General features: G+C 35.9%; 1 protein-coding gene across 3 annotated transcripts in view; it reads right to left on the bottom strand.

Moving 5' to 3' along the window:
• The window catches only part of LOC131057373 (uncharacterized), a 151,612-nt gene that overhangs the window by 73,023 nt on the left and 52,131 nt on the right, over nt 1-26,458 (bottom strand). For all 3 annotated transcript variants that reach the window (XM_057991530.2, XM_057991531.2, XM_057991532.2), the window contains one exon: nt 4,209-4,290. In XM_057991530.2, the coding sequence (XP_057847513.2) occupies nt 4,209-4,290 (82 nt within the window). The remainder of the gene's footprint in view (nt 1-4,208; nt 4,291-26,458) is intronic.

Here is a 26,458-nt window from a genome sequence, read left to right as displayed (position 1 = left end):
ACTGCAGATACATGAATATGTTGTAAGCAGATTCAAGCAAGAGAGTAGTGTGAAGTATAAAGAAAAACCTTTTAAGAGAGAAATGTATGAAGAATACAAGGAATAATATATACTCCAGCAACCAAGGAGAAGAAGTAGATGTTGTGTGAGAAATAGAGTTATATCAGATCTGCATATTAGAAAAGAAGTTAGTGCAGATATAGAAGAGATTTTAATACAAATATCATATGAATAAAAGACAGCAATTAGTGAATAATGTGCAAAAATTGTTAACAGGAATAAAATTATAATTAAGGAGAAATATAGCAGCACTTGGGATAATAAACTAAAAGTCATGTATTTTGGAAAGGAGTTCTCTATTGAAGAGATGCACCATTCCATTTGGCGATGAAGATATAAATTAAGTTTGTGGCATGTAGAGAATATGATGCGGAGGAAGGGGAAATGTGTGTTACATGTGAATGATAAAACAAATACATACCAGCAGATAAAGAGCAGTTGCTACGGAGATTACTTGCAAATTTTATGAAGTTGTAAGGTAAACTAGAGAAGAGTTTAAGAGGAATATATGCAGATTTGTGGAAGAGATTTATTGGGAATTGTGAAATAATGATTACCCAAAGACATGGATCTGGTCTTGGTTGGACGTTCCAGCCTCTTGTGAGCTAAGTGATGAATTGATTACCCCAAGAGATGGATCTGGCTCTGGTTGGACATCCCTGCCTCTTGTGGGCTAAGTGATTAATTGATTACCCCAAGAGATGGATCTGGTCCTGGTTGGACGTTCCTACGTCTTGTGGGCTAAGTGATGAATTGATTACCCCAAGAGATGGACCTAGTCCTAGCTGGGTGTTCTTGCCTCTTGTGGGCTAAGTGATGAATTGATTACCCCAAGAGATGGATCTGATCCAAGTTGGGCGTTCATGCCTATCTTGGACTAAGTGATGAATTGATTACCCCAAGAGATGGATCTAGTCTTGGTTGGACGTTGTTGCCTCTTGTTGGCTAAGTGATGAATTGATTACCCCAAGGGATGGATCTAGTCCTGGTTGTAAGTTCCGACTGCTTGTGGGATGTGATGCAAATGGCCATGACTTGGATATTGCGTGCTCTTAGGCTTAGTTGGGTTGGGCAGTTTACTAGTGCCTTTCCGAGTTTCTACCAAACTAACCAATGATTAGTTATAGGTTGATTAGGTAGTCATAATATTTATTGCAATCTGCCTGTTCACTATGTCTACATATATTTGTGTTTATGCTCCATGTTTTCATGTGTATGATTTGTGTTTTTATGTGTATGCTTCGTGTTTAGTTCATGCCTAATGTGTTCACAACATGTCTATTCTATGAATCTCTCTGATTGTTGCCTTGGGTTGATCTAGAATAAGAGAATAACAAGAGTAAACCAAAAAGATATGAATTCATTTAGTGTAATAGATATGTGCCATGCTTAAAATCCTCAGCTTAATATATGTTAAGATCACCCATGCTTTAACACAAAGAGATATCCATGATACTGTGCAAATGTTGGGTCAACCAAATTAAATAAGGAATACAAATCTCCAAGGGTTGGTTTGGGACATTCATGATTCAATTCATAGAAACCTACATTGCTTGAGGACAAGCAATCTTGGGAAGGGTGGACTGTAATGTCCGCTTGTTGAAATAGGATTTATTAATGAATAATAAATTAAAATATAAAAAGATTCAAAATAAAATTTAATATAATTAAAATTTAGTTAAGTTTAATAAATGGTCGAAAGGCACGAAATGAAAAATTGTGACTCCCTCAAACATAAGATATAAAAGGGAAAGAAGAGAACTTCATTTGGGAAGAAAATAAATGAAGGAAGAAAGAAGGGGGCAAAGGAATTAAGGAAGCATTAATGTAAAGAAGATAAGGAAGTGATGCTTCCAAAGGGGCAGCAATGATGAAGGGTTGTGACCCTTTCGAAGGGTCGTAATTGTGAAAGATTGTGACCATTATGAAGAGGTGTGACTCTCCCTCACATTGGAGGATATAAAGAGGAGAAGTTTTCATTTGAGGAGGAGATAAAATGGGGAGATCAATTTGAGCTTTAATACATTATTCTCAAGGGCAACAATAAAAAGTGGTGACTCAATTCTTATGAAAGGCGATGACCCTTCCACCAATAAAGTATAATGGAGAATTCATTCTAAATATTTAAGGGGACTTATCAATCAATGGAATATACATCAATTCTCCTAAGAAAGCAAAGAACCTTCAGCAATCAAATACAAATTGAACCATTCAGCAATAGCACTCATCCAAAGAGAGCAGCATTCAGCTTTCAAAGAGGGAAACAACATCGAATTGAATATGTCGAAATTACCATAGCACACTGAAAATACATAGCCTGCAATAATTCTACAAGTATAGCGGGCAAGATTTAGTTTCCTCCCAAAAGGGAACATTAAATTATCTATCTTATAGCCACTAGACCTAATTTGAGCTATGTTGTGAGTTACATTTCTAGATTCATGACAGTACCAAAGGTAGAACATTTGGTTGCAACAAAACAGTTGCTGAGATATGTAAAAACATCACTTAAATTTGGCACTCTATATAGTATAAGCAAAGATCCTAGGCTGGTTGGGTTCATAGATTCAGATTGGCCAAGTTCTCTTGATCACTAAAAATCCACTTTTGAATATGTTTTCAATATTGATATAGGTGCAGTCACATGGACTAGTAAGAAGCAGCAGGTAGTAGCTCTTTCCTCGACAAAAGAAGAGTAGAGGAACAAACAAAGAAAAATGTGAGGGAATATGGCTGCAAAGAATGCTTTCAGACATGCACATGTCTCAAGCAATGCCTTCACCCTTGTTTTGTGACAATCAAGGGGTACTAAAGCTAGCCAAGAATCCATCTTCCACGAGCATACCAAACACGTAGAGCTTCATTGTCATTTCATACGACAACTTTTAGAAGATGGATCAGCGATGTTGCATTACCCAAGTCCTTGAGCGTTCACAAATTTGTAAAATTTTAGGATAAACTTGGAGCACTTAGTAGATTGACCATTAAGGGAGGGTATTAATGTAATATTGTAATATTATTTTATAAGGCTCAATTAAGTTGCTCGGTTTAGGAATATTCTTTATTCTTTTAGGTGTCATTCTTATCCTCTTTTGTCTTAGTTGTCGATCGTATCCTTTATGGATAGATCTTTTGTAACTCTTATTTAAGAAGACTTCCTTTGTAAATATCGAATATCTTGGTAATCATTCTTTGTGTAATTATATTTTGTAATGAGTTTGTTGGCCACTCATACCTCGCGGTTGTAGACGTAGTGACATGGTGACCGATTGATGTTGGAAAGTCGAAAAGAAGAGATTAGTGACAGTTGAAAACAAGAATATTGTGCATTCGTTTAGGCTAAACGATGCAACAAGGCCTCTGCAGAAGAAAATGCTAGGCTTCCATCCACATTACTATTTAGATTTTGTGTGCTTTTTAATTTTTCATTGTGTAGTCTATCTTTATTGTTTCTTTTTAAGTTTTCTTACCATTATTTTGTTTTTGTTTTTTAGAAAATTTAAGATGTTAAATTTCAAATTATGACATTCGTTTTGTATTTTTTATCTTGTTTCTTTTAATTAAAATTAAACATTTTTAAATATTTAGTTTAGATTTTTTTTTTATTAATATATTTAAATATAAAATTTAAAATATTTACAATTTTTAAATTTAATTTTTTAAACTTATTTATACTTTAATATTTTTAAATTTATCATAATGGCACAGTTTTTCTATAGATTTTTAATGTATCGAGTAGCCTTTAGGTATTTTGATAGTTTTGTGGATTCATTTCTTGTGGTAAAAAAAATTACAATTTTGTATTAATAGAATTTAATCACAAATTAACTTAATCCAGATTTTATTTATTGTCACTGAATTCAAACACAAACACGAATCTTGTGTCATAGGTTCTAGCAATTAAACTTTTCAATCTCGTCTCAGAAAAAAATAATTGATAGAAAAGTCCTGGTTAGTAGTTTGTTTCATCCAAGCTTATTGAGAATATACTGCTACAATATTTGTACCTTTCATCTTGAATGTGTACTTATTTTTCTTCTAAGAAGAACAAGCTAAAAATGTAGGCTGCCACTAACTAGGAAAAACGCATTTAAAGTTAAACCCTAAAATTCATTGACAATAAAATCCACTTCTGTCAATTGACATACAAGGTATGTAAGGACTCCGAAGGGCTGCCTCAAGCATTGCTTTGAAATCAAGGGCAGCAGAAACAGCAGGCTCCACTCCAACCTGTGAAATTATCAATTACATAGTAAGTGCTCAATTACATAGTGAGTGCCTAGTCTAAAAAACCAGGATAGCAAGCTGATGAATATTCAGAAGTACTGCAAGATAGTTGCCAAAACAAACAAGATTAACAAGAAAGAAAAATATAAAGAATTCTCAAGAAATGACATGATGAAAAATAACAGATCCTATTGATGAATCTTTGAATGTTTAAAAACAACACTATTGAGCAACTAGGTGATTGAGAATTCATTATCTGTATTGGTTTCTGTTTCTAAGTTGAAAGAGATAAAAATTGCTCAAAGACAAAGAACAGAATAGCCAGAGGCCATAAGTTACATTTGGAACGCATCAGATCTAAATAACATGGGACAGATCATTGCTTTTATGAACCAAATTACTTTATATTGATATGAAAATTTTAAAACATGATCAGGATAGTTCCTGAAAGGAACACCACAAAATCCTCTACCAAGAAGAATCAATTTTAAAAAAATGCAAATTATAGGATTTGTGGGTGGTACTGTAAAGTAAACATAATATCAACAAAACAGAAAATAGCCTCCACAACCATGTGCACCATGAAATCTTCATATACCCGGACCATATAAACAAAAATAATCACAAAACTAGATAAAAAATCAAAGAGAAGTGAATTCCCAACCTTAAAGCAATCAGTGTTTCTCCAAGTTTAGGGGACCAGCAGAACAGGATTAGGGGACAGCAAATATTTTTCCAGATTTCACAACAGTGGGGGATAGGCAAAGGTACAATAATTAGAATAATACGTAGAATTTGTATTTGAATTTTTAAAAATAATACCTAATATAGCATAAACAAAGCAAAAAATGCTGAAATTTTGAAGGGCAAGTAAAATAGCAATTCATTGATTCTATAATCAATCTGATACACTGCTAATCATAGTTGCACGGAGACCTGTCTCTGACCCCCTGAGACACGTCTCAGAGACCGAGACACGTCACAATACCAGAGACCGAGACCTGAGACATCCCCAATTGTAGGAGACTTTTAACCGCTGTCTCCACAGACTCTTGCAGTCTCCCATGCAAAAGGTGGCAACTCCCACACAAATAAAACACCGAAAAGCTGGAAAATTAACACACCAAAGAAGCGAAAACAAGAGCCAACGCAAGGCAGGAATCAACGAAAGCTAACAAGACCACAAGTATTTGTGATTTGGCTATTTGCAGTTCGATGCAAAACTCTAAAGATATTCATATTTTCTATATTCTTGTTGTTGTTATTTTAAGTAGACTTTGTGGTATACACAATGGGGGTGAATTCTATTAGATCCTTGAGAGTCAGTAAGTTTCCTATGATAGACATTTTCTTTCTTCATTCTTGTGAGTATGTCTATATTCATATTCTCATATATATAATCTATATTCACATTCTCATATATATAATTATATTCACATTCTCATACATATTAATCACATAGAATAGCAAAAGAATTAGCAATGTTGAAAGATTCAACTTGTCGATTTGGGTCATTTTACAAATATACACCTATCTTCAATTTTTTTATAATTTATTAAATTATATTTTTTAAAAATTGGCGTCTCCATGTACCCATGTCTCCTATTTTGAAAAATAGTTGTACTGGGACTAGTACCAATACCCAAAGTTCCAAGTACCCCCATCTTGGTGACACCTTGTTGCTAATCATAAACATAATGATAATAAGAAAAATTAGGAAACATACCAAAAAGGGAAACGCTACATCATGCAAAGTACATAGGTACATCAAGCTACAAGCTTAGAAACTGGACCCATCAAAATGATCTCAAAAACTGCTTCTCTTCCTCTTTTCTTCCCCTTTCTAGGGTCTTTCTAGTTTTCTCTTCCTAGAACTTTCTATTCTAAATTGTTGTACAATGGAGTCCCATTGACCTAGTTTTGGTCATCGGTGGACAATAATATAATTTCTTTCTTTATTCTTCTTCTCTATTCTTCTTCCCTTTTCCTCTATTCTTCTTCATTTTTCCTCTCTCCTTTTCGTCAATGCAAAATGGTAAAAGATATCAATTTTAGAAATTATTTGCATTGTGGGGCCTTGATGGGACCCAAGGATTTATCTATTTTAGAATAATTAATTTTTTTTGTTTTCTATCATTTGACACAGGGTCAACCCTCCTTCTACATACCCCTAAACCTTTCATAAAAGGTGGGCTAGAAAGGGGACATCCCCTCCAAATCCCCAAATTCCCAAGTTATTCAGAACATTACCCAAACCCGTAGGGATACAACCTTATGGTAAGCTGATTGAAGAAATACAGCCTTCTTATAAAAATGATTATTGTCAAACAATTTCAAATGTCTAGAAATCTTCCATGATCTTTCAATATATAAAATTTCAGCTTTAGCCCTATTTTTGGAAGCAATCCATACTGAACCAGGTATGGATCTGAATCATTTATGGAATCAAAAAGGGTTCATATTTTTTCGGGTGGAAACTTTGCGAAACAACGCATGGCATATGCAAGTGATTCTGACTTTAGTGTGGCAATTCTAACTCACATCCACGTCAACTCAAACATCAGAAGATTTTTCACACACATTTTTTTTACTTTGTGACAAATGAACCTCTAAACAAACACATTATTTGAGTTCTTGTGAAGAAAAAATGCAACACATTTTGGGTTTCGTACTTAAATACGGCTATAATTTATTTAGTTACATAACAATTAGCCCTATTCTCCATTCTATTACGCAAATTTCATGGCAGGGCTGACAAAGTTGTTGAGGCAGTGCCAAGAGGAAGAAGAGTTGAAAGAGAAGCCAAAATCTCAATCAAACTCCCTATGGATTCTCATCTCTATCTGCCATGGCTGTCCGTGCATGTTTGATCATGAATTTGGAGAGGGTTCAACCAATCTTTTATACACAAACCAAATTTGGTACTGTTGATGTGTTTTTTAGATGCCTCTAACACAGAATAAAATACCAAAAGTATTCTATCCTCTCTTGATCAAAATCTTCTTGGATGCTAAATGATGTGATCAATTGGAAGACTCCAAGGTTTCTATTGTCGGGTCTCGACTTGTGGATAACTCAATTGGTTGATGTGATTGCTGGTAATCCAAGGGGACTTACATTGACTACTTCAATGTTGAACATTTGGATGTTACTGGAACTTAGATTCTAACTACTTGCTTGGAAAAATAAAATGGCAAAAGACATAGGGTTTGAGAAGACTATGCTACTCCTAAGATTGTAAGAGACAATGAATAACTGTTGGTGAAACTCGACTGAGCCTTGCTTTGACATGCTAAGCAATGACTCTACAAAGCTTAGTGCGATCTCCTAAGGTTAGAACATGATGTCCTAATCACTATCAACAAGGATACCATCAAGGCAATGCATATCAAAGTGTGAATAGCAATTGAAGTTAAGCTCATTTAAAGATTCAAGTTGACCACACAAGGCAAACTTACAATCAGCAAATCACTAGTGGTATGGATATATGACTTTCACCATTGATCATGCACAAAGTTCTTTCATTCATCTAAACAACATGAAAATGAATTGAGAAGTAGAGACCATGCAATTTGTTGAAATAACACATCAAATTCACCATATCTTCAATGAAATCATATGCTCTTTACAACAAAGTCTTGGCAGCAATCTTTGCCTTCTCCTAATCTAACCTCCACTCTAACTACTAACTATTGATTGCTATCTATGAACTATTATCTATTAGTCTACTCTTGTTGTCTTGCTATTATTCCTTTACAAATGAGAGATTTGAGCCTTTTATACTGCTCTCAATACAATTCAATGGCTCAGATTGATTCACAATCAATGGCCAAGATTACAAGATGGAAACCATAATTAGGGTTTGTTACAACAACTCCCTCTAACCAATGAGAAAATTACATTTAGGTTCAATATTGAATGTGAACCAATGAAATATGAGGGTAGGTAGCTCGAAGTTTGTGCCTCTATAGAATGAGTTATGTGCATTGCATCCGGACATGCTGACGTGGAATCTTTTGATTGGTTGAGTGGTGACTAGGATGCCATCTCAACTTGCACTTGCAGACTTGATAGATTATCATGAAGGAATGTTGAGCAATATCTCTTGATACTCAACATTATTCAATTTGCTCAATGTGATGATGTTGATTGATCTTCTCTTATTCATGATCTACTTGATGAATGGTGCACCTGGTTGTGGTTAACTCCTCAATGTACTAACTTTGATTCTTGGATTCTCAAAGTGAATTCAAAATTGTAAAACTTTCCTTCAAGTTATCTTTCTTTCATGCTCCAAGGCCTTGACTTCCTAGTATCGAAATGATATATTGAAGGCCTTTGAATTTGTCTTGAATAACAAAAAAATTTCATTTTGTCATGATGCAATGAAAACTTTCAATGTATAATGCTCCACTTGTTGTCATGCTTGCCTCATGTTGCGGCTATTGGGATGCTTGAAGTCCTACGTCTTGGCAATGGTTTGAATTTTCTTCCATGCTTTTGAAGTGTCCTTGATGTTGTTTGCAGTCTGCATCTTCATCTTTTTTGTTAGTCATACCTGCAAAACAAACAAGGATGGTATTAAACATACATGATATGGATAGATTTCACAAACCTCCAATTTGGTATATCCTCAAAACGATGATGAAATGGTGATTCTATCTCTGATCCCATATCTGATTTTGAAGTGCTCCAAGGTCTAAGTCACATGTTTGGAGAGCTGATCCTATATCACCTTTTGAAAATGCCTTCAACTTGATCTTAAAATCTTCTCTCAACCAAAATCACCTTCTTTAAGTGCATTTTGATAAAATGAAATGATCAAAATGGTTGCCAAATCACTGCCTTATGTTGTGGTGCAGATCAAAATTATGTTTACTGGATTGCTTTGAAGTGTGACAAAATGAATTTCAAATGCCCCCTTATATAGGTGCTAAAGGCTAAGGGTTATGTCTTTTTCTTTCATCTCCCCTTAGGCCGACTTGCATAATATGTTAAAAAAATGTCCTTTTGAACTGCTATTTGTTGGGCGCTCATACCCTTAATACAGCCGACTTGTATCTCATTAATAAAATGTTCTTTACTATTCACTTTCCTTAATCAAATCGGTGATTGTACTTTCAATTGCACAAGATTTTCAGTATTTAGGCTCTCATTTCTACCTATGTCAAAACGTCTTTTCATGTTTCATTTGTACTTTGTGTTTTGAAAAAAATAATTTGTAGAATTCATTGGTTTGATTCATTGTCTTGATCAATCTTTTATTCTCATTCGCATTTCACCCTCTTGTGCTCACTTGTGCAATCCAATTGAAATGATCAACTTTTGATCATCTCCAATTTATCTTAATTTGCATTTGTGAATTTCTTCAAAACAATCGCCTATCTCTCTTTCTTTTGTATCACTAAATCTTGCTCATCATTTTCAATTTCATTTGCATTGGTAAACTTGGGCAGCAAAATACAATCGGTTTGCACTTAACATCCTTGGCAGCAATTGACTTCGTTTGTACTTGATAACATGAGCGGCTTTTTCATGTTCATTTCGACTTCATGCTCTTGGCGGTTTTTTCTCCTTCATTTGGACTTGATGAATTTGGCGACTTTTTCTCCTTCATTTGGACTTGATGATCTTGGCGGCTTTTTGATGCTCATTTGGACTTAGAAACTTGGGCGGCTTTTTCATGTTCATTTCTACTTGACAATCTTGGTGGCAATTTTGAGTTTGTTTGTAGTCAGGTGGATTGATGTAATTTGTCTCTTGCTCTTTGCATGAACAAAATTACTTTGTCAAATCGGCCATTCCACCTTTATTTGCACAAACAATTAGGTGTTTGAATCTTCATTTGTACCTTTCTCATCTTTCATTTCGTTCGTACCTCTTTTCTTCATCAATCTCAAACTTGGATGGGGTGGCATTTTGACATCCATTCGTACCAAATTCACTTCATGTTTCATTCGTATCATATTCATTTCATCAATCTCAACATGATGGAGCGGCATTTTGACATCCATTTGTACCAAATTCGTTCCTCATTTCATTCATACCACTTCCAAGTCTTGAACTCTCCAACTTGAAGGGCAGAAATTTCATCTCCATTTGTACCTCATCCAAGTCTTGAACTCTCCAACTTGAAGGGCGGAAATTTCACCTTCATTCGTACCTCAATCAAATTGGCAGTTTAAGGTTCTCATTTGCACAAACTTGAACTTGCTAAGCAAACACAAGTCAAGGTCAGCATTTTGGGGCAAACTCATGCCTTTGTCCAATTTTCACATCAAAACCCGAACTTAACCTAGGACATGAAATTTCACAATTTATCCATCCTTGAAAGCAATTTTTTGATGACTCTTTTCTTGTTTTGACCTATGTCAATCCAAAATCCCAATTCATGCCATTTCAAACCCTAAGACTTTTTCTTTCAAATTGACAACTTTTAGCAACATTAACCACCTTAGCAAGGTTGGCAACACAACCTCAAACCTGACTTGACAAGACATCATAAGCAAGGGCTCACAGCTACTAAACTTACCAAGCTAAGACGACCAAACTAAACACCTAAGCCTAAGCAAAAAGTGGGGGTCCCCATTTGCAATGGGGCGATGTGCGAAAACGTCACAACAGGTACAACCAATCATTTATACATAAAACAAACTTGGTATGGACACATACTTTACAAACTACAAAATAGTTTGTTAAAGGGGGATGGGAGCCAGATGTGCAATCAACCCGAGTGCTTGATCTCCATAAGATACTAGTTGAGCAAAAACCAAAGCTCCGTGGGCCACCAATTTGGTAAAAATTTTGAGCTTAGCGAGTTATTTATATAATGTATCACTCAAGTCTCTAAGGGAGCTAATGCAATCAAGGGACTTTGTTATAATTGAATACCTTGATACTCTCAAATCATTGTAACGATCTTAATTCCCTTAGAGAACTCCTTGATGTGAGTCCCTAATCAAACATTGTGTTTAATCATTCCTATGAAACTAATTGTTGAGTGTTTGATTGCATTTTTTAATTGACTAGTTGAGAAGACACATTTGTTAGATTTCAAAAAATGGCTTATCTTTACACATGCACAATCATGATCTTCCTTGTCCTAGACCATTATGCTTCTAGTCATACTAACACTTTGCAAGCTATTTTGTTATTGTGAGCAATTATCAAGGTGGGAATATTTGTAATGCTTTTTCTAAATCAAAAGTAACTATATATGTTTGTTGTATTGCAATTCAATTTGACAAGGGGGAGAAATTTTGGTTCTTACATTTAGTTTTATATTGTTTTCATATATATTGCTATGGAATGGAATGTTCGACCTAGTATAAGGATGTATGCAGGAAATATGTAATGTCCCCATGCTAGTCAGGAACAATGGTTTGAGGAGTTAGCCTATTTTTGGACCCTTGTAGGCTAACAGGGTATGGATAAGGGGGTCAATGATGCAATATCTTGAGGAGTGGTCTGTCTATTTGTTCTAGTTCAGTGTTGAGTTCAGTTTTGGTCTTCGTTTGATCAGTTTCTGACATTATATGAGGATTTCCCAATTTTTTAGGGAAAAACTGCTAAAAATAGACATGGTCCTATTTTCATTGGCATGGCAAATTGTGACCCCAGCTTCTGACAGATTCAATTTCTAAGCAATAATGAGGGAGATATGAATTTTTACGTGATTCCCACAGGCAATTAATGTTTTAATGAAATATTAAAATAAAACCACAAAGTGCATCACTTAAATTTATTTAAGTGAAAATTTAATATCTCCTAAGTTGGGCGTTGCTTTTAGGGTTAAGTTGGGAACCCTAAAAGCAAGTTATGATTTTTAAAAACCTAATTGCCAAAAATCGTACTTTTAGGGCATTTAGGCAGCCAAGATGAAATTAAACCTCATTCATAAAAAATCAAAACTTTGTAAGTTGCTGATTGAATTCTTTTAGTTCAATAAATTGGCTAAGGACCTACAGGTATGCTTCTAAATTCTCCAATTTATTGCTTCAGTTGATTAATTTCATGTATTCTTTCAATATGTGTTGAGAATTAAAGAAACCCTTCTGCAACTTCTGTCTATTTTTGAAAGACCATCTCTAATATTTAAAACACAAAAAAAAGAATAATAAATTACAGCAGGTTGAAGGATTGAACCAGCAAGGGTTCATCACAAAATAAGAGGGATGCATGTGGATTATATTAAAGTACACTAGTGACCAAAGCAAATCATTGGGACTCCAAAGTAGATTCAATTAAACTAGAAAACAATTGGGTGTTAAAAGAACCCAAGATTTTGTTAAAATAATATTAATATCTATTCTATAATGGTCATCTTCTATTCTTAGTGGTCATCTTAGTTGTCGACTTAACTATTTAGCTTTTTAGTCGACTTATTTAGCTTTTTTAGTGCGTTTAGTGAAACTATTGCTTCTTTATTAAAGACGCATAGTTAGCTTTATATTATTTAGCTTTTTAAGCTTTATTTAATACCTTAAGCTATTTTAGCTTTTTAGTTTGCACTTAAAATGACTAGTTCTTAATTTAGAACTAGTCTTGTAATCTCTATATATACGGTTGTATATCGTTGAATAGATTATCTGTTCATTTTGAGCAATCAATTTTTCACGGTATCAAAGCGGGTCGATGCGATTTTTTAAAGTCTGGCGAATTATTTAATAAAAAATTCAAAAACCCTTTTAAGTGGAAATAATTTCCAGAATTCTTTTAATCAATTTTTTTATGAAAAAATTGTTGAGTTCTTTGAGGACTTTGTTCGCTGAGTTTTCTGGAGGGCAGTTCGTGGATGTTTTGTTTTCAGAGTCGTGAAAAATTTTTGGCCGAAGTTTTTTCTTTCAAGTCGCGTTTTTCAAGTCTAAGTTTTTTCCCGATTTTTGTCTGCATGTTCGACGGCATTCTTTCTTTTCTCCGGGATTGCTATTTGGTGCCTCTGCTAAACATCCCGGGAGGGTTTTGCTCGCACCGACGCGATTTTCTTCTGCAAGTTTAAGCGACGGCTTTTTTAGCAGCAGATTTAGTGTATTTCTACTCGCGGCGGTGTGGATTTGGACGACGCGCCTGTTTTGGCGCGATTTTCGCGTATCATTTCCGGGTTTTTTTTTCCGCGACCTCCTATTCGCGATTTTTCGCAATTTATTGTTCTCAGCCTGCGAAGTTTTCCGACCCACATTGGACTTTTCTGGGTTTCGTGATTTTCTTTTTGCAATGGACTTCCCTACTTTCGACATGATTTTTTTTTTACATTGTGATTTTCAGGCACAGCTTTATAGGGTTTCGTTTTCAACACGAATTTTCTACGGCTAGGGCACTGCCGCATCCAAGGGTTATCCCCTATTTTTTTTAGGTTTTTTTTAATAAAAAAAATCGTCCCTTTCTTTTCTCTGTTTTTGAAAAAAAAAATCAGAGGTATTTATTTTCTGCAGATTATTATTTTTCTGATTTTTTTTCAGAAAAAATTCCAGGTTTTAAATTTGAAGGCAATTTTAATTTCTGGGTTTATCAGCAAACCTCAAAATTTGTGCATTGGGATTCGTGCCTCGAATTCTACTCCAAGGTTTCCGATTCTTTATGCACCTGCTTCTATTCTGATTTTTAATCAGATTCTTCTGCTTCATGCCTTCACTAGGTTGACCTCGTTCAGCCTCGATTTTCATGATGGCATCTTTGACCAACATCATGTTGGAACACAGATAGAAATTCAACAGCAGCAACAACACCTGGAAACAGCCCTTGTTGAATCAGATTCTTTTGACTTGTGCCTTCACTAGGTTGACCTCGTTCAGCCTCGATTTTCGTCATTGCATCTTTGACCAACATCATGTTAGAACACAGTCAGAAATTCAATAGCTGCAACAACACCTGGAAACAGCGCTTGTTAACAATATTTGAATATCGTTGCCTTGATCAGATTGATTTAGGCCAGACCTCGTCCTACAGGTCCTAGGGTTTTCACGATTTTTGCCTGAAAAATTGTTTGTCGGTTTTCTAATTTTTTCCATAAAAAATCATGGGAGGGTTTTGCTTGATTTTTTCCTCCAAAATCAGGCTTTTGCTGCGTGATGTCAAGTGTTTTGCTGACCGAAATTTTCAAGGTTTTCACGATTCTTTCCCAAAAAATTGTTCGCAGGGTTTATAGTTTTTCCTTCAAAATTATCATCTGTAATCCACAATCTTCGCATGGGATTTTGGTTATCTGATTTTTACCGTTTTTTCCACAAAAACAATGTTTTGTAACCTCAGATTTCTTGGTTTTTCGATTTTCTCCTCAAAATCGTGAATTCTCTTTTGGAGAGTTCCTGTTTCAGGGTTTGACGGTTTTTTTCCACAAAAATCGTGCTTTGTTGCAGTCAATTTCGGGTCGCACTGCTAGGGAAAATGTTGTCTTGTAATCTCTATATATATGGTTGTATATCATTGAATAGATTATCCGTTTATTTTGAGCAATCAATATTTTAGATTTTGAAACATGACTAAACACTAAACAACATCAATGATTGAAAACCAAAATAAATCAAGCATCCAACAATATTATGTGTTCAAGTAAATATAGTCGTGTGAAAAATACTTTAGGATAATATTTATACACCTTTTTATGTAAATTTAGCAAGGTAGCTTAAGTTAGATTAAGCTTAATTATTGATGCAATCAAGGATCTAAAGAACAACTAATCTAAGCAACCACTCCAAAATCCAGTTATAGCCACATAGAAAATTGGAATACAATAACTTATCCCCAATTCAACATGCATAAAGGAAACAATATCAACAAAGAATTTTCCTCATTGTTCAAAATTCAAATTATCAACTTGCCTCCTCACGCGTATAGTTCATCAACAAGGCAATATATTTAACTTACAATATCTCTTAACAACATTGCAAGGATATGGTCTAGCTACAAGCACCAATACTAGCTCAAAATTCTTTTGCAACTACGATATTGAATCCTACAAAGTCCTCTATACCTAAATCCTCTCCTAGATACCAAGTGCCCATCTAAGAAATCATGGGTGGATCCAATATCAATCAACAATGTGACCTTTTGCCCACATAAAACCCCACAAACTCTAAATGGATGATGCTTACAAGCGCCTAAAATTAAAGCAAGGGTCTCTCTAGAGTCCCTTCCTCTTGTTCTTTCTCTTCAACCTTTGGTTCTAGATCCTCTTTTTCTAACTCTTAATCTAAGAGTACATCTATGTAATGAACCTGTATACAACCAAGGCATCGATGACCCAATTCCCATGGACCCTTGCAAGGAAAAACATAACTTCTTCCTCATAAGCTCATTTTTTGGCGTCTTCTTCTTTGTTCATACTCTTTAGCATGTCTTTCAAAGGAGGAACTTGATGAGCACACGGTTATAGCAAGAGGGGGTAGTGAATCAGTATAACAAAAACTTTTATCAATTTAAACTTTATCAATACTCAATTTGAATAATCATGCATATGAGAACAACACAATAACACAATAAACTCTTACAAATTTTGTAGGCTCAACCTACTACAGACACCAACCCCTCATTCACTTAGAGGGACCAACCTCTCATTCAAATTTCCACCTTATCAATGTTGCTTCTTCAACGGATGATGGATAACCTTTTTCTCCACTAATTTCCCTATAACTCTCTTCTTCAATCTGCCATAATTCCCTTCTTAAATCTGCTATAGCCTGATCACAAATCTGCCACAAAATGATCACAATCTCTTCTTCGAAATCTGCTATTAACTCCTCATATTCTTCTCATCAAATTTGAAATAATCTTCTCATAATTGTTCTCTCTAGATCTGGTGTATATGCTTTATCTATTTGCTTTGTTCACTCACAACACTCCCCCAATTATTCCTTACTCTCTTTTATATCTTCTTGCCTCCTACGAAGAGAGGGAACACTTCACCAAGGATAGATTGCTTTCAATGTGTTGGTTGGCAAATATTACCACTTAACTCTTCAATGTAAGGTGCCCACCAAGTGGCAATCTAGACTAACAGTTGAGTTGGGTGCGATGATTTTCTACACCAACTCTCTACTTATTTTTGAAGGCGGAGCTACCTTCTTATGATTGAAAACGGTAAAAACGAAACACGTATGCTTTTAACCAGAAAGCAAATAAGGAAGGGAACTTTTAACCAGAAAGTTTTGAAAGCTGAAAATCTCATATATCTAAAGAAGACTAAAGAACACAAAGTTTCTTCCAATTGAAAGATATCATTAACTATTACTTATTTGCCATTTAACTTCACACAAAGTTGATCATTAAACAGCAATCTACGAATTTATAACCATAAAACACCTCAACAGTATGCATAAAGAATAACATCCAACCGTAATACATTCAACATAGGATGAATGAGCAACCCATAAATCATAACACAGTTCCCAATTTGCAGGCTCACTTTCGGATGTTATTTCATTAATCACTGAAGTTCTTCTCTGTTTTTCTCTCTATCCCTAAATACCACAAAAATTAAGCAATATATATATGCATCAAGTATCATAACTGACTTTGGTAACCAACGGTTTCTTGAAAATAACCGTCCCAACGATCAGCGTAAGTCTTAGCAAATAACATAAAAGAAAAATAGCTCTCCAAAGCCTATAGTTCTTGACAACATATCAGAAAAGCAACATAATCTAGAAAGACTAATTAATCACCAACGGTTCCCTTTCCCTGACTCTTTGTGCTTCATTCTCTGGGTCCATGTGTACCACCTGTTCTCCCACATCTACTGCCTGAACTCGTGCCTCTTGCTCTTGTACCTTCGCTCTGTAAAGTCTGTATCTAGTGATGACTTCAGATAGTGTTTCAGACTGTGGTAACTGACTTTGGTAACCAACGGTTTCTTGAAAATAACCGTCCCAACGATCAGCGTAAGTCTTAGCAAATAACATAAAAGAAAAATAGCTCTCCAAAGCCTATAGTTCTTGACAACATATCAGAAAAGCAACATAATCTAGAAATCTGAAAGACTAATTAATCACCACCGGTTCCCTTTCCCTGACTCTTTGTGCTTCATTCTCTAGGTCCATGTGTACTACCTGTTGTCCCACATCTACTGCCTGAGCTCGTGCCTCTTGCTCTTGTACCTTCGCTCTGTAAAGTCTGTATCTAGTGATGACTTCAGATAGTGTTTCAGACTGTGGTTTACCTACTATGTTTATCCTCACCTTATATTTGGCTATCTTTCGTTCAATTTCAATAACCTTTGGATGAAGTTCTTCAACTTCTTTAAAACCATGAATATTTTCTGATAAGTGGCACAAATTGTTTATTGCTTCTTCATTTACTTTTTCCACAGAAAGACTTTCCTGTATTTTATCTTTAAACTCACAGATTACTACGGTATCATTTCTTTTCTTCTTCTTTTTCAAATATCTCTATTTCCAGAAGCATAAAGTGGGACATTAGGTTCTAGATATCTCGTTGAAACTGAACTAAGATCTGCCTTATATAATTATTCAGCTCTTCGTAAGCAACAATCCCCAATTCCAATGTATCCATCCAAGTTATGAATTCAAGATCAACCGGCCTATTTATTATTCCTTCCCCTATGGCAATTGCAGGAGACATCTTGGAAATTTCTTGAAGTTCAAATAAAATAATTGATAAATTGCCATTCTCCTTTTTGAGAGCCGACAGATCATTTCTCCACTTTTCCAACTTACTAGTTATTAACGCATACATTTTCATACCTTCGTGAATGAAAGATATTACATCAATAACAAGTTTTTCCACCCATTTGTCCATTACAATGGTAAACTTTTGGGCTCCTTTGATTTGCTTCAATCTATCAGGGTCCAGCCCATCAGCATGAACAGACATGTCTTGATCAAAGGCTCTATCCTCCCCTTACAGAACAGATCGAATAAAAGAGATCAAAGAACTTACCTGTTTTAGCAGCTCCAAATTCTTCTGTTCTTCCATCCTTACCCTCTGAGCTAAGGCATCGACAGAAGTGGTAGCATGGTAAATATCTCCTTCTGAAGTAGGTGGACCCATATCAATTCTGCTCAAAGTAAAATCCTTTTCTGTAACTTCATGCTCATTTTTCTCACCCATGAGATCAGCTATCTCTAGGAATCTCCGATCAGTCATAGGATCTATTACCACCCTAGACATCCTTTTAGCCCTTTCTGGCTTACGAGTCCCTGGTAGCAATTTGGTGACAGTATCTACTTTTGTTTCAACCATAGATATATACCTCTTTTTCTTTTCAACAGCTTCTTTGACACAAGGACACGAGGTGGCTAGAGTGGGATTAGAGACATTGATAATGGTATTATTTGGTGGAGGGGTAGTAAATTGGGAAAGGCGGGGGCCGCCAAGAACATCAAATTCTATATTATCAAATATCAAGTTGGGAATATTATCTCTTTCAATTTGGTGGAAGATGAGGATATCACTCTCCTGAGTACCACCATCGGCATAGAGCAGACTGACGATAGCAGGGGAAGAAGGGTAGGAAACCTATTTATCGGCAACTCTTCGAGGAAGAAGAGGTACTCGTTTCACATTTTGATTTCAATTTCACTTGCTTTTCTACTTCTTCACCATCCCCACCTGGTTGAGAAGTTCCTCTTGAGGGAGTGGATACTGAGGAAATAGGGGCATTGGTGGGATTGAGGCTCTATGATGCATTTTGTTTCCGTTGTTGACAGGGGACCCCCTCTCATTTTGCCCTTGCATGAGAGAAAATGAGTGATTTTGTAGTTCGAAGCCATAGTGAATTCCGACCCTTCAATCCCGCAGCAAAATTCACAAATTTCATGCGAAGCCCGAGTTTTCAAAGGCAAGCTTGCCCCTGTCATAGGTTCTGAGGAAGAAGGAACAAAATCGTGATCCTCAAATTACCTTGCAAACCCGGAATAAAGCCTTCATGGTGCGATAAACTTTCAAATCGTGCAATTGCCCTAGAATGACCGACAGAATACCAAGATCTCACATTTCGACTCAAAATGTCGAAATTACAAGCGGAGGCATTCATAGCAAAGCGCACAAAATCTCCCAAAAGGCCAACAAACCCTTAGAATGCCCACGCAGTGATGAAGTCGCACCTTAAAGCTCAATAAGCCAAAGATGGCAAAATACGTTAGGTTCGCCAAATCGGCTCATAGGCTGAAAATGACAGAAAGAAGACATATTCGCGCGAAGAAGGTGAAAAGACCGAAAGCGTTAAGTTCGCAAAATAACCTCAAAGGCCGAAAGGTGAAATAACATCTAAATCGCACAAAACATCTAATATGGCCAAAAATGTAAAATCGTGAGGCAACTTGGTGTAAAATCGCGGGTCTCAGCCTAAGTGCCCGAAGTTCGATTCAAAGGCAAAGACCAAAGTCGCGCATTTCTCCTGTAAAGCCCAAGTTTCATTCAATGATATGGGGCGTTAAACTTGGTAAAACAAAATCGCACTTTTTAATCTGAATGCCTGAATTTCATATCAAAGGAGGGGTATTTGAAGCCAATAAAATACCAATTGTGCAAGTCAAAGAGGAAGTCGCTAAAGTGAAATCGCATATTTTCACTTAAGAACCCGAATTTGACATAACTTAGGCATCTTTTCACCCCTTTTTGCCAAAAGACTGTGTTTCTAATTTATCAAGGAAGGCGTATAAAGCAAACTCGGCATTTTTATCCATTTTGTAAGAAGTTCACTAGTTCGCAATTCTCCTAATATTTACCCGAGTCAAGATCCAAAGTCGCACATTCTATGCAAAAGGGCCAAATTCACCTTAACAGAGGGGAGTCGCATAACAAAGTCGCGCCTTTTCACTAAGATTCACGAATTTCGTGACTAAGAGGAGTTAGGCGTACAAAGCTAAAGGGATCAAGTTAGCACAGTTCTCTCAAATTGGTCGAATTTCATCATAAGAGAAAAGGCATTCCAAACATATTTCGGCCTTCAACTGCATTTTGTGAGAAATAACAAAGTTCGCATTGTTTCTCCAAGGGCCGAGTTTTCTTCAACAAGGGACATTTAACAGTTAAATCATTTTTTGTTAAATTAATTTATTTAATTTTTCAAAATAATTAATGCAAAGTGAAATTAATCGTTTGCAGATTATGATTGACGATATCGGGAAGAGCTAAAGCAAAAATCTAAACACAAATTGAAGACCTGATCGCGATTAAGGTTGGGAACGAGGAGCACAGGATCAATACGACAAAGCCAAGCGTTGCTAATGAAGAGCGCGTTGCAGAGGATCAAAACGAAGCACGGGGAAGCGCGCCACCGAACCACAAGTTGAAGTCCACCAACGAGATTGAAGACAAAGAACACTTTGAATGCTACAAAGTATGCATTCCCAAAAGGATACACAGCTGGATTTAATTCTAGAAATTCAGTTTTTGAAAACTGAAATTGTTTAATGTAAAAGTTGCATGTGGGCCCTACCTACTGTATTCAAAACAGAGGGACACAGACCAATTATTTCCAACTACCCGATTGACCGAATTAATGTCAAATAGTGGTAGGTAGCTGAGAATATGGTTGGGGGGATAACTAAGAATTGAGTAGGCATGGGTGAAAGCTGCCAAGCTTCTAGAAAGCAGATCAGGACTATTGGATGCAATCAATCCTGGCCATCGATTCAAATTGTAAAATCTATGAAAGGCAGAGGCCTTTCTTTTGTAAAGGGTTAGAGTTTTTCTAGACAGTTAGAGCAAGTTAGAATTTAGATAGTTAGGAATAGAGTAGAACTGCTGCAAAAATTGTTGTAATGACAGCCAAAATCAATATATGAACATTGAAGAATGGTGTTTGTTATCTTGGTTTTCTTTAGTTTGCATGGCTTCCTTCAGCAGGTTTAGATAGATCCTTTCTGGTGCACAGGTATTTGATGGATTTGGGTTCATACCATTGGAGATATGCTGATTGTGTATCCCTGTGTATCGTTAATCTGAGCCTTTAAAATTGTCTTTAGTTCAATTGCAGATGTCTGTCTGAACTGTGCCAAAATTGGGTGCTTAGGTATGCACCTGCAATCTGAAAATCTTCCAAGTCCCCTTGAAGATTGCACCGTTCTTGTGAGGTTCTGAGTTATTCTGGCCAAGCAGGGATTGGTTATGTCAAATCTGTCTACTCCCATACGAGTCTAGTTAATTTTAGGTCTCCTACCCCTTCTCCTTTGCTTTTATTTTGCAGTCTCAGAATCCCAGCAGACCAGCTTGTTGTAAATGTAAGGCCCCTTGTGCTCCCAGGAAAACACATCAACCGTTGAGCTATCCCTCAGTCATGAACTGCCATTTGGAACCTTAAGGTTGTCCCCTATGATCAACTAAAACAGCATTAGGGATTTCCTTATTTCAAGAGAGGATAGGATACTCAGCGAGAACATTCTATTCTGCGTTGGCCGGATAAAGTTGTAGCGATACGATTTTAGCCACGTCAACAGTACTAGTAGGCCCTTTAGGAGTTGAGGATCCAGTGTATTCCTTGACTTTCTTCTCAATCCATCTCTTAGTTCTTTCTACCATGTGAGCAGTACTCTTTTCCACATCCATGTTGTTTCTGTCATACCAAGTTAGTAATTGTATGGCAAAAAGGGTAATATTTTTGTACACTTCATCAATCAACTCTGAGCTATCATCAACCAATTCACCAAGTATAAGGATAGGTAATCTCAAACTTCAGGACCTAATCCAATGTCATTCTCATCAGATCTGTCCTTCGTACTTCTCTTATATCTATGCAGTCCTCCCAATAATCCTCTATATGGGGTTGATGCAAATAGGACTTTCCCCCATGAAAACTATCATGTACATAACCTTTGCTATCAAAAGAGGTTCTTGGAGGTATGGACTAGAATTTAAACTTAGAGAGAAGCCTCTCTATGGTGGCTGTAGCATCAAAACTCTTGCAAGTAAAAAGAGATAAAGACACCGGAAAGGAATAAGCTTTTTTCTTCAATTTGGTAACATATTTGGCATTAAACCCTTTCATTTGTCTACGGACCTCTAGGAGTAAAAAATAATCTGATACATACCTAGGCAACTTGTAGGGGTTCGAATTAAATCCTTCAATTCTGAGATAAGCGAAACTGTCAAATTTAATGAAGCTATGATAATGCTTAACAAGGGCTGCAACTTCAGCAAAAATCCTCCTCTTCGGTAATCCTTCAATCTTCCTAATCATCACCCACAGGAAAGAATCATTGACATCATAAAATTCATCCATCCCGACTTGTTTTTGCAAATGAGGAAAAACTTCAAAAACAGGTTGGTCAGAGATATGAGATTCTAGGGTTATGAGACCCAGCCAGGTAGCTTGAGTGGTCGCCAACACATAATTCAGCAAGGAACACATGGAAAGAACTTGTCCGCCTAAAATGAGATAATTGCTCATGTAACCGCTGGCATATTATCTCTCCCCAATCGATGTATTGTTTATCTCCGCAAATCAGTGTGATGAATTTATACATCCAGCCCACAAATTCTTCAGCCATCGAGATCCCAAACATGTGTTGTAACAAGAAAATTGCATCCTCAATCTCCTTTGCAAAAAGATCCTTTAGAATCGAAGGGAGTTGTGAACAACCCCTCCGCTTTGTTTTGAACCAAGTTGTGGCAATAATGTTCAAGCACCATTCTTCTTTATCATAAAAAATATTCCCAAGCTTTCTCAATTGACATATCTATAAAAACTTCTCGCTCTGGTAATTTAAGAGCTCGAGCTACAATCTCCGAATCAATTTTGACAATAACAATGCCATCGAATGCCCAAATTTCACGAGATTCTGAGTGGTAGTGGTTCACACAGATAGACACCAATTCTCGATAGCGAATTGCTTTAGGGAAACCAGCAACTTCTAGAAGGCCACTGTCAACTATTGTGCTCGCTATGGGAGAGGTGAAATTTTGCCTTGATCTGTCAAGGATCTCTCGGATATCTTCACATCTTACATCTGTGTCAAAAATCCCATCTAAACCATTTTCTATTGTTGCGGGCATAATGGGTTCTAAGGTTTGGGACATAAAATGCAGAGAATGGATAATGTTGCTTTTTAATATTCAAATTGGCCAGGCATAAGAATACAAGGCATGAGCAGAAGGTTCACTAGATAAACTCACGGAGAGGAGCAAATCTCACCACCTGACTTCAAACAATAAGCCGAAAATAGCTTGAATAACACTTTAAATTACCAGCGAGAAGAAAAAAAACTTCAAAATTCAACCTGAATTCTTGCGTGCATCCATTTCCTTTCTCCAACGCTCAGCGCTCTGAATTTCATTCTCAAGGCTTCTCATAATGAAGGCCAACTTCAAACAATACCATCTTTTTAAGAGGCGGTGATGGTACATTTAAGTTCATGACGGTTTAGTAGGTGTCTTTTGTAGCTTAAGGGAACAACAAATGCCTCACGCGCGCTAGCTTTGTCAAAGTACAGCTCCTTGAAAGATGCAAACCTTCATAGTCAGGAAGTCAGTAGCTTTCTTGAAGTTTCAAACCATTAAGAAATAGTTCCACAATTTATGCATCTACTCAACCCGCTGATTATGTAAGCTTAGAACAAAACTTAGTTCACTTTCGGCGTAGGCGGCAAGTCCGTGACTTTATGAACTTTCTTTTCGAAGTAGTAAAGGTAAGACAATTAGGAAATACTTTCGAAACGTCGATGACAAGGACTTAAAAAGGGAAAAACAACATGACACGCACTTTAGCACAGTCGGATATGTCGACATCCTTATGAACCTTTGTAAAGTGAAAGACTAAGTACAAAGTCGTAGAAAACAAACTAAGTATTCGAGGAGGCACAAAAGACCGACTTCATACTTAAAGTTGACAATAATGAAGGCAGGATCCAGAGTGAGCATAGCTTGGGAGCAAGATCATGTATACATGAGGTGTGAACCCAAAAAGTTTAAAAAAACGGGTAACACAATGGATGCACCCTTTCATTACTAATCACTTATTTTACCAATTCCCAACCTTAAAGCATAACAACTTCTTCAGTATGCTTACTCCCTTTTTGTACCAATCACCACCTCTTATAATCACTTCTTTTGATCTAATAATTCACAGCCTTCACATAATTTACTAATCACTGTTCTTTATTTCACTTCTCCTATCATAATTGTTGCCTCATTAATAAGCTGTTGTCTTTAATCGCTTGTTGTCCATTAAATGATTACTGGTCATTGTCTTTTAATATTCTTCATTGCATTTCTTTCCTTAAGCATAATTTTTGCATATATCTTTCAAAAATAATTGCATTAACCTCTCTTCTATATCTGCATCAACTCCTTTTCTAATTTGCAGATCTGTACGTCTCTGATGTATCTTTATTACACACTCAACTACACACACATCACTCTATTCCACAACATCCCATTCCTCTTTTTATATTCCCATCTCTAAATGAAGTGACACATCTCTTTGAATGGAGATCTCCTTTCATAGATACATGACCTTTGTTATGAAATGATTACTGCCTTCATTAATCTTTATCGCTGCCTTTGTAACATATTAATTGCTACCTTAATACTATTCATAACCACACCTTCATGAATAGCTGTGACTTTGAAAGGGACCACCTAAAGAGAGGCATTCCTTTCGGTTAACATGCCCTTTAATTATTGTTGTCTTCATAAAAATCAATAACCTTTTGTATTTATCTCAATCACTGATTTTGAAGACATGTTAATTACATATTTTATATATAAATATCTTTATGGTAAAGTCGCCCATATCATTTAATTTCGAGTCAGCTATGTGCACTACATAATCGATATTAATTTCTGCCATTTCAATTAAAATCACTGTCTTTAATCTCAACAGATGCATAATAAACTTAGTTGCTTTATTAAACTATAGCCTCGTAAATTGTACACCTTTAATTAGGGTGTCCAATTTCACACTCTCCTAGCACTCATTTTAATACTTCCCATTCATTTATGGATTATAGGACCGTTATTGTATTAAATTAATATTTCATTCAATATTATGAGTCCTATTTCACCTTAATACATAGACAATTTAATAATTGGGCCCTTATTTTAAGTGTGCCCTTTATCTTATTTCATTTCATACTTATATGGATCCTAGTCATTTCAAAGTCAAATGCACCTTTTCCCCATTCTCAATATTATAATATTTCATATAAATTATGTTTCTGGTATCAGGGCTCTATTATCTTGCGTTCTTCAAAATTCGGGCCTATTTTGTCAGGACATACGTGCTCAGAGCAGCATTGTTCAGGACAATGGTGCTCAAGGCAGCATTGTCCAAGACGCTATAATTTCAGGGGGATGATATGTCAGCCTTACCATTTCCAAAACTATCCCCGATGCGGAAATATGATAATATAAGTCAGCCAAAAGATGCTTTTACTTTGAAATCCCTATATAAGACATCATTCCCTAATTCATTTCATCAGCACATTCAGACTTTTTAGCTAGAATTTCAGGGGAGATGATATGTCAGCCTTACCATTTCCAAAACTATCCCCTATGCGGAAATATGATAATATAAGTCGGCCAAAAGGTGCTTTTACTTTGAAATACCTATATATAGTGAAAATAGATAGTGAAAAACAACAATATTGAAAGACTAACAAGGACCAACCACAAAACCCTAGCCTAACAATGAAAATGATCCACCATACACAAATGAAGATACCTAAGACCATGCAAATAAACAAAAGAAATCAAATATACCATTCACATGTCTAGTAGGGTTTTAATCTCCATTCCTTCCTATCTCTATTGATCTTGTTGGATATATTTGCTGTCAGATTTTATGTGTGCACAAGAGCTCAACAAAGAACAGAAATGTGGTTGATAGCTTGATCACAAGAAGGCTTGATTGATGCAATCATTAGGGTTGATAATGAAGGGAGTATCCTCTTATGTAGAGAACACTGTAAGAAATGAAGGGATAAGATTGAGAGGTGTAAAGGATAAATGGTCAGCTAAGATTAAAGGGTAGGTAGAGGAAATAAAAAAATAATGAGAGGGTAGGTGGTGTAGGAATTAAGAGATGAATGACATGTGTCATGGGTAGAAAAGGCTAATGAATTAATTAAATAAATAAAGGTTTATTTAATCAATAGAGGAAGTGGGATCAATTAAATAAATAAAATATTTATGTAATTTAGGAAAAAGACAATTTAAATGAGGTAAGGCTTAGAAGAGGATTAATGAATTAATTAAATAAATAAGAATTTATTTA

Source organism: Cryptomeria japonica, chromosome 5, assembly GCF_030272615.1.
Source record: "Cryptomeria japonica chromosome 5, Sugi_1.0, whole genome shotgun sequence".
Classification (NCBI taxonomy): domain Eukaryota; kingdom Viridiplantae; phylum Streptophyta; class Pinopsida; order Cupressales; family Cupressaceae; genus Cryptomeria; species Cryptomeria japonica.
This window is presented reverse-complemented; position numbering and strand designations above follow the sequence as displayed.